At 36.6% G+C, this 10,283-nt stretch overlaps 1 protein-coding gene across 11 annotated transcripts in view; it reads left to right on the top strand.

Annotated features, from left to right (window-relative positions):
- The window catches only part of Khc-73 (Kinesin heavy chain 73), a 559,564-nt gene that overhangs the window by 408,666 nt on the left and 140,615 nt on the right, over positions 1–10,283 (top strand). For all 11 annotated transcript variants that reach the window (XM_067082031.1, XM_067082030.1, XM_067082029.1 and 8 more), the window contains exon 3: positions 5,989–6,155. In XM_067082031.1, coding sequence (XP_066938132.1) covers positions 5,989–6,155 — 167 coding nt within the window. The remainder of the gene's footprint in view (positions 1–5,988; positions 6,156–10,283) is intronic.

Raw genomic sequence — 10,283 nt, 5'->3', positions numbered from 1 at the left:
TCTTATTAAATATAATTTTAAGAATTTGGAAAGGGAAAGTAATTTGTTACTTTCAGCTCGTATCATTATTTCGCCATCTCATACTCCTCGATCGCACCATCTATCTACATCATCATCATTGCGTTCTTTAGCCCGTATATTACTTAGTTTGTAACCTTAGCGTCATTTCTGACCTTCATCCTCCTTGAACAGCGGTTCGTTTAACCCTTTTGTTACTGCCTCACTAAAACACTATCCTTTTTCCTGTATCAGTGCATTGTGTCGTTTTAGTTCTCTTAAGTATTCCCCCTCTCAGTTTCAGCCCATTGTTTTCTCTGGAGTCTCTGAAGGCAGGATGTCACAACATGTCACCTAAAGGAAGGCGCATGCGCCGCTTTCTTTAGCTTCTTGATCTCCAGCGATTATGTTGTCTTGGTTTGCACTGATGAGGACTTTTTACTGTTATAATTTTTTTATACTTTCACATTCTTGTGGTAGGGTACGACGGTTTTAATACAGTTCGATTTATTTTCGACATACTCCTAGCTTCTGTTTTGATCTTATAATTTTTACAATTTCATTTCCATGTCTTATTGCTATCAGGAAAAAATGAGGTTATTTTATTTATGTATTTTCAGACGAAACACAAGTCTTTTATTACATTTTTTATGCCAGCTAAATCCATGGTGAAGTTGGAGGGTTGAATGTAAGTTGGAAAAAAGTCATTATTGAAGCCTTTATCAGATCTTTTACGTCTGTTGCGAGCTACAGTGGTTCACAATATGTCCTTGAAGCCTCTAGTATTTTTTTTTTCATGTAATGACTTGAGGAAGTAATCAGTAAAGTTATATTTATGCGAAAACCCCTAATTATTTTAACGTAAAATTTCATTGCTAAAGACTGAATAATTTCTTATATAAGATACAGGACATTCATTTAAGTTTTCCGTTTGAAAATGAATACACGTTAATACTTATTGGCTACTAGTTTAATATAAATTGCCTCTATGTTTTGGATTTTATTGATATAAATTGCAATTATATAGAAAATATCTTTGGGATTCTGTTCATAGAAATTGCAGTTATCTCGAAAATATCTCTTGGATTCTGTAATAGAAATTGCAGTTATCTCGAGAATATCTTTAGGATTCTATAATATAAACTGCAGTTATCTCGAAGATATCTTTGGGATTCTGTTAATATAAATTGCAGTTATCTCGAAGATATCTTTGGGGTTCTACTGTATTAATATAAATTGCAATTATCTCGAAAATATCTTTGGGATTCTGTTGTTATAAATTGCAAATATCTCGAAAATATTTTTGTGACTGTTAATACAAATTGCATTTATCTCGAAAATATCTTTGTGATTCTGTTAATATAAATTGCAATTATCTCGAGAATATCTTTGGTATTCTGTTAATATAAATTTCAGTTATCTCGAAAATATCTTTGGGATTCTGTTAATATAAATAGCAGTTATGTCGAAAATATCTTTGGGATTCTATTAATGTAAATTGAAATTATCTCGAAGATATCTTGGGGATTCTATCAATATAAATTGTAATTATCACGAAAATATCTTTGGGATTATTATCGTCACGGAATCAGCTAATTATTTTAGTAGCTTTTGAAGGTTTTATTAATTTTGTTATGTTTGCCTTGTATACATAAATACATACACATTATATATATGCATAATATATATATATACATATGTAATATATTTGTGTGTATATATATACATATATATACACGTGTGTGTGTATGAAGAATTAAAAAAATAATCATAAAAATGTCGTCGTCATAAGTTATATATGTGTGTGTGTATATGTGTGTTTAATTGTTTGTTCTGACGACGACACTTTTATGATTTTTTCTTTGAATTCCTCTGTAAGTTCTATATCTCTTCATACATACATATGCAGACGTATATACATATACACGCACGCACATACATACACTATCCCTATCCCTCTCCTTCTCTGTCTTCCCTCATCCCTCATGAAGTGTTGAGGCACCCTAATTGGAGCTTAGATCTTGCCGATTACAGGCGCAGCTAACAGCTATTACTTAACGTCTTTGGTAAACGTGTTAGTGGTCAGGAGCTGGAGGAAGAAAAGACCCAGTGAGAGAGAAAGAGAGAGTGAGAAGGAGGGGGGGAGGGAGAGTAATAGAGATTTTCTTAAGTTTATTATGCACGCAAACACACTATATATATGTATTTATATATGTATATTTACTTATATATGTGTATATATATTATATGTATATGTATAATGTAAAAGTTAATTTTATTTATTTTTTTATATGTATCTTAACACTTTCTATATCTTTTGTCAGTAGTCTTTTAGTTATTGTTAGCATTATTAGAAGTTGAAAATAAGCGCATATTTTGTTAATATTCTTGGTATTAAAACCTATCCATTTTGCGCCAAATAGGATTAAGAGACTGTTATTGTTTTCCCATTTTTTCATACCCTTCAGGCGCCTTTGTTCTGTATCACGAGAGTATTATTAGAAAACGCTTTCGAACGCTGCACCTCACACTTCCGGGATGTGTTGAGGCGAATAGAGGACGGGAACCTTTTGTTTGTCAGATGGCGTTAAAAATCAGTTAGCTGTCATGTCGATAGTCGGTTTTGATCTAATCTGCTGGGAGATAAATACGAGTCGAAACAAACCCTGCCTCATTTAGTTCTTGCGATATCAAAAAGAGTACATACAATCACACACTCACTCACACACACACACACACACGCACACACACCCATATATATATACATATATATATAGGTATATTTATATATTATATGCATGTATGAATGTGTATGTACATATGTAAACGATATATGATGCTCGTAGTTTTAAAGCGCTGTTGTTTTTTATGTAAATATCAATTTGTAATATTCTCTCTCTCTCTCTCTCTCTCTCTCTCTCTCTCTCTCTCTCTCTCTCTCACACACACACACACACACACACACACACACACACACACACACACACACACACACACACACACAACTGTCTTCTTCTCAAAGATCTCATAAAGCATTAGGACTGGCCTTTTGTTATGACGGTGAATTCAGCCGAATGCAATATACGATTGAAATTGTATCGAACTGAGCCGTCCATTTTCTGAAATACCCCGTTATTTATTCCATAAATTTTGAGTCAGCACTTTGTGAAACATTTTTTCTCCTTGTGTCCTTAATATTCTTTCATTTTTCGAGCGCTTTGACTCTTTTCGTGGAATTTGTACGTATATAGTTGTATGATATTTTCGGTTTTCTTATTTTTAGGGGGAGATGGAGCGGTGGCTGCGTGTTATTCTCTCTGTTATTGTTTGTCCAATGACAGCTTTCTGGGAAAATTTAATTGTTGGGTGCACGTCGTGGTTGTTACGCTCTTTGTAGCATAATGGGGATTAGATCACCGTAGTTTCTTCAAGTTTTAAATCCAGCTCAGTTCCAGACGGAGATTTTACTCTCCTTGAAAAACTCGTCTAGTTACACAATACAATTCTTAATTAAAGTCAAGTGATTGTTCTTTTTCTAATTATGATTGTGCAGAAATAGAATATGTTTTCACTTCTTTAGTAAAATAAGTTTTAGTATACGTTTACTTTCATCGTAATTCTGGCCAACAGAGCGCCATTGCACAAACATTATACAGCATTAACGTTCGAGGCAAGGCCCTCTTTATGGAAATGGGAAATACCCCATAAGATCCTGCTCAATTAACTCACAGAATGCACTAATTAATCCAACTCTAATCCAAACTGCAGCCACGACCATTACCATAAACTTAGGAAAAGCCGTCTTTATCATTCACGGCCAGCAAATGCCGAAATTACTTCTAAACAGAAAACTCGACTTTAAAAAGTTCCAAATTGCGAGAGGTTTGGGTCGTACGCAGCCTGCAAAGAAAACGGAGTCTGGTTTGTCATGGGACAACGAAAACGGGGATTTGAGAGTGACTCCGAGACAAAAGCACGAAAATAAAACTTAATAGTCAAGAGGGTCTTTTAGGTACAACTCTCGACTTCCTGGCTTCCTTCCCCCCGACAACAACACCAAGAAGTCCATTTCTTAGTGCATGTTGTTGGAAGGTGTTTCATGGCAAAGAGAGAGAGAGAGAGAGAGAGAGAGAGAGAGAGAGAGAGAGAGAGAGAGACTTGTGTACCTTAGGTCGTTAGTAGGAAAATTTCGTCAGAGTTAGCTATCTGCCGCTAGGAAAAGGCCAAGGTTTTAATTGTAACGCGGCCCACGCATGTAGAATACCTAATTAAAGCTGGTCCCCGAGTAAAGAGAAGGCTTGAGTCTCTCTCTCTCTCTCTCTCTCTCTCTCTCTCTCTCTCTCTCTCTCTCTATATGTTGTGGGAAGAGCCCCTTAAGGTCCTCAAATTTCCTCCAGATTGTCGGTGGCAAATGCATCTGGATTTTCTTCCTCGAAAATCTTTTTCAGTTTCTCATTTCCGCATACTTATAGGTGGTCAAGTCCATCTCTCTCTCTCTCTCTCTCTCTCTCTCTCTCTCTCTCTCTCTCTCTCTCAATCGATCATTTATGAAGTCTGAAACCCGTGAAGACTCATCAGCCGAGACAGGGCCTTGTTGTTTCTGAGTTCGTCGTTTGGAGAGCATTAGGAGGGGAGAAGAGGCAAAGAGGCTGCAACTGAAAGTGAAGGATGAATGGAGAGAGAAAAGAAAGGAGAAATAGAAGGAATAGGGGCGAAAGGAAGTAGGCTGAACAGATTTGAGTTCTCTGGGAGAGTTTTAGAGAGGTGAAGAGCGAGATATAGCAAAGGGAGGGGAAACGAGGTGGAGCAAAGAAGAGGGAAGAAATAGAAGAATAAGGAGGAAAGGAAGGACGCTGAAATGATCGGGCCGTCAAACGGACGGAGGAAAGCTGTACTGAGGAGAAAGGAAGGAGGAGGGAAGAGAATGAAAAGTGGAGTGAATAAAGATGGGAGAGGGGAGGCTGCAATGACAGGCGTGGTCAAAGGCGTGAGAGGAATGACTGATTCGGTTCTTCGGGAGGGAGGTCAACCACGGACTGTTTAGAGCAAAGGATTTTAGGGTAGTTTTTATGAATTACTTTCCTTCATTCGCAGCGTTATAGTGTTTATATCATTCATTGAAACTTCACTAAGTATTGGTTTGAATATTGTTGGCAATGTCGACGTTTTATATGGAGCCTTTTTTTCTATTCTGTTCTGATTCAAAGTAGCTATTGTGCAAGGTTTAATTTTACAGTGTTCTAAATGATAGTGCGACCTTTTTGTTTTAGTTATTGACATCTCTTTTGTTTCAGTTTGAAATATATTACAAATATATATCAGTTTGGAAATTGATGTAGTTACTAACGCTCATGCCAGTGTTAATTTTTCAGCCTAAACTATTTATCGTACTTCTTATAGTAGTTAGAAAAAAGTTATGCAAATATTCCGAAACCCTAATTGTCAAGAAAAGTATTATTGTATTTCCATTGTATTTTGTTATCCTTGATTTTCATTTAAGTTTGAAAATTATGCAAATTATATATTTTAATATTACTGTCTTATCTACTTCACATTTAATTCCAAGAACGTTGTTCAACTTGTTTGATTATTGTGGCACCTATTCCGTTTATTTTCATTGTGAAAACAATACTGAATATCGTATGTTCCTTTTTCCGTTGCAGTATGGAAAAATGTTTATGGTACTGAACATCTAATTATTAAAAGATATTAATGATTGTTCTCCATTTTATTCCTCCATTTCAGTATTGCAGAAATGCTGTTATTCAAAAACAACATTAGTAATGTTAATCATGTCACCTTTTTTTTTTTTTTGTCGAATCAGAAGTGCATTTCATTTATGTAGAAATCTCACAAGCAGCTTTTTTATTTGTGTGTGTCAGTATGCATAAATGTTACCAAAACATTCATGCTTTAATATTAAAATGCATTATGAATAATATTAATCATGTCGACTTTTTATAAACATCTCTTCCTTTTCGTCCATTGCAGTCGAAAGCAACCGAAGACGTTCGCCTTCGACCACTGCTTCGAATCCTTGTCCACCGAGAGCCCCAACTTCGCCACGCAGGAGAAGGTTTTCGCCACCATGGGGCAGGACATTCTCAACAATGCCTTTGAGGGCTACAACGCCTGCATCTTCGCCTACGGCCAGACAGGTGAGTCATGATGAGATAAGCATTTCGAGGATGCTCTGATTACTTGGGTCATTTGCTACTTGTTAAGTTGCGGTTGTAGCTGCGGGAGCACGATAATTGTTGGTTGATGGGCTGTGTAGTAGAAGTAATGATATTATACCTCATACTGTTATATTTGCGTCAATGGCGACAACTACTGTACAACAAACAGTAGCCTTACGTCTATTGCTACCAATAAATTTAATAATAATAGTTCGTTTAGTAAATGTTATGATAACAGCCCTACTACCATTTCTTTTAATAGTAGCGTTAACGTCGCTAATATAAAAACTTTCAATATCAAGCTTGAGAAATTTTACGATGTGATTCCTTTCATAAGCAACTGACCAGTGTAAATTTTATTGAATTATAAAGCTTATAAATCAAAATGTTATTTTCTTAATTATAGTCAGCTTCGCCTCTCCAGCGAGAGGTCGTAGAGCTTTTCCGGAAAATCTATTGTGCTATTGTCTAGACGAGCTGTGAATTATGTACATGGTAGATAGTAGGTTTGTGGATCACAACCAAGTCTGGCAACAGCCTCGTGTCTAAAATCTTAATCAGTGTCTATAGCCGCCTGTTAAAATGGAAAAGCAACAGTGATTGCGTATGTTTATATAATATGTGTGTGCTATTACGTGGGTCGGTCGATTATTTACAATAACAATCTATTAATTGGAGTTATATTACCTTGCTCTACATACGACCCGCGTAACTCTGCCAGTTAAGGCCAAATAAAGCTCTAAAGGACCGCTAATGAAATGGATAAGGTCACCAGCTGGAAACTAGGGTTACAAAATATCAGTTTATCATACAGCCACCTGGATTAATTAAGTAAAATTGCTGAAAACTAGTTGCAACAAAAGTAAAAATGAAAAGGAAATGGATTATTTACCTGAGCTAACAGCAGCTCAAAATATTAGTCCTAATCAAGATGGTTATATACTTCAGTGCTAAATGAAATGATCGCAACAGAGTTAATAAGCCTCTTGAGTCGCTCTTATAAGGCAGCTGAATTCAGCGAACGTTAAATTGTGGCTTCTTGGCACTGACAAAAAAGATTATTCTCCAAGCAAGAGGGAACTCCCAGGGTCAAGGTGTTTAAACACGTCTGGAAAATAAGTATCCAGATAACAATCTTGAACTAAAGAAGCTCTCACTAGTAATTAATTAATCACATGGGATGAATGTTATATATATCAAGAATAGTACTTTTAACACATGGAGGATAAGTTATGCTATTTCATTAGACAACAATGAATGCAATTAACATATGACTTCATAAAGGGAATATGCATTACTAGGGGTTCTTAGTTAGGGACTTTTTTAGAGATAAAAATTTGAACAAGAAACGTGAGAGATTCAGTTGAAGAGAAAGAAAACTGGGAGTAATTGTCACAATTCGAATTACCACTGGGTTAAATAATGCAGTGATCAGTTGCATTAAGATTCCTTGGGTCGTTAGGAATAACAATCGTCCCACGTGATGGAGACAAAGGGGGGAGAAACAAAGAGTGCTTGGAGACAGCACTGAAAACACTTCTGTTCGCTATCGTGGCTGAGCTGAGAGTCTTCCGATGTTGGGTGGACTTCAGTCGCGTTTCTTTAAGCTCTTCCCCAAAGCCTACTTTGGGGCTTGGTCGCGGGTATCGTCTGGAAAAATGACAAAGAATCACCAGTTAATAAGTCAAAGAAAAGTGGGGTTTAAGAACAGTATATCTAAGGTCTGGCCTAGCAAAACCTATCCCCCTTACGACGCTTATGAGTTAAAATTCCCACCCTTCGCTTTCCTCTTTCTCATGCGAGAAATCTACATTGTCTTCCTAGCTTTAATAGAAAATTAATCCACTATTCTACTAAGAGGCAAGGAAGGGAGGTCGAACAGCAATATTTATAATGGAAAGAGAAACCCACAAGATTCCTGTGTATAACATGTTTACTTGTAAATATTTAAAAACTGAAAGAAGTTAATAATAATAATAATAATAAATGTGTAATAATAATAATAATAATATAATATATATATATATATATATACATATATATATATATATATATATATATATATATATATATATATATATATATATATATATATATATATATATATATATATATATATATATATATATATATATATATACATACACACACATATATATATATATACACACACACACGAATGCGGTGTAAATATCCATACATACGGTAAATATTTGTTAAATTCTTGCGCTCTTGAACTCGGTCATTTATATTCCTTGTGTGTCCTCCAGATAGCTTCCCCCTTCCGTTGTTTATTCTTTCGAGGTATAAAGTGCAGGAATTGCTTCAATATCTCGCCTGGTATTTTTTTATTATTATTATTTATTCCCACCGCTACGCCAGGCGTTCTCTGACAGTCGGCGCCCGGCCAAAGTTTCTGGCCTGGATTCTGTTGCGACATAAATCTTAGATTTTTAAATCTTCGCGTTGTTTTTATCCCATCTGACCCTCCCACCCTTCCCCCGTCCCCCCTCCTCTTCGCGCTCCAGGTTTACTCCATCTCCTTCTACCATCCACCTCCCTTTCCTCTGGTTCTTTTCATCTCTTCCTTAGCGTCCTCCTTCCTTCCTTTCTTCTCAACCTTCTGGCGCTAACCTTGGAATATTTAAGAATTTGAACTGCGTGGTCTTGGTGAGGAATATTTTATATCATACTAACTCTTTTTATCTTCTTACTTTATCTTATATTGTTATCTTATAGTTTCTGTCTTCTTTTTTCCTCTTTTACTCCACTTACCCTTTTCCTGGTTCATCCAGGCCCTCCTTTCCAGTTCCTCTCCTTCCTCTCGCTGCCTCCCAGTCTGGTGTAGTATCTCTTTCTCTCTCTATTCCCCCCCCCCCACCTTCCAGATATTCGCCGATCTTCTCCTCCCCCACCCTTCCCTTTGGGTTTCTCTCACTTCCACTCCAGTGTTTGTTCTTCTCCCTCCGCCTCTCCTCTTACTCCCCAAATTCATACTGTCCACCCTCGCTTTTCTCCCCAACTTGCTCTTAACAGTAAGTAACCCCTCTCTGTCTCTTTTTCCTCTCTGCCTCTCACGTTATTCCCTCTCTCCCTCTCACGTTATTCCCTCTCTCTTCCCTCCTTCCTTCCACTCCCCCCCCCCTTCCTTCATTCGCTAAGACGCCCTCCTTTCTTTCCTCCTTCCCCACTTATCTTCATTCAGTAATACAACCTTAGACCTGAAGGTTTTGTCGGAGTCGTCCCGGGATTTCCTCGGACTGTATCCCCTAATATTTGCATGTTCAGTGCACCGACTCCCCCTTGATTGTCACTGGGACTTTTTTTTTTTTCACTTTACATCCCTTTGTTTCAAGACGTCTCGGGGCTGTTTTTTCCCTCTCGTATTTGTCGCTCGGAAAATTTTTGGGCCATGAGCTTGTTTTTTCTTTTCTCTTTTACTTGAAGTCCCTGGATTATCTTTTATTGCTTCGCTGTCTTGCCTGAAACTTGTGATAATCCTTTGTCTTTTAGCCTCTTGGCAGTATTATGGTGTAAGAGAAGAAGCATAAGGGGTTTTCTTCTTTTAGATTTTTCTATTGACATAGATTTAGGTTATAATTTGTTTTTATTATCATATAAAGGACAGTGTATTTGTACCATGATGTCCTAATCTTGTGGAGGAGGAGGAGGAGTTTATCTTTTTTTTTTTGTATTAAATGCATGATTTATGAAACATTTCAAAGTAGCTTCTCTTTTTCGTAAATCTCTATATTTAATAGAGCCTGGAGTTTGATATTTTGGATTTTAGTGTAAGTAACAAGAAACTTAGGGTTGCTTTTATGGAGTTGTCAGAATTTGACAGTTTAGAACAAAGGAAATGGATTTTTTAAAAATAGTTGTCTCAATCTTACGAGCGAGGTAATCAGGGTAAAAAAATGGTTAGGCTATTTCATGAGGGATGTATTGTAATGCATTCAACCTCATAGCGAATGAAACAGGAACTCGTAATAAGACGACTTTCGTATTAAGCGTTATCCAGCAAGTCCTAAGATTAAATGGCTCGTTTTTAGTTTTCTGTAAAAGAAAACTGTTGTGCCGGCTTTGTTTGTCCGTCCGCACTGTATT

The sequence above is a fragment of the Macrobrachium rosenbergii genome, chromosome 37 (assembly GCF_040412425.1).
Source record: "Macrobrachium rosenbergii isolate ZJJX-2024 chromosome 37, ASM4041242v1, whole genome shotgun sequence".
Taxonomy (NCBI): domain Eukaryota; kingdom Metazoa; phylum Arthropoda; class Malacostraca; order Decapoda; family Palaemonidae; genus Macrobrachium; species Macrobrachium rosenbergii.
This window is presented reverse-complemented; position numbering and strand designations above follow the sequence as displayed.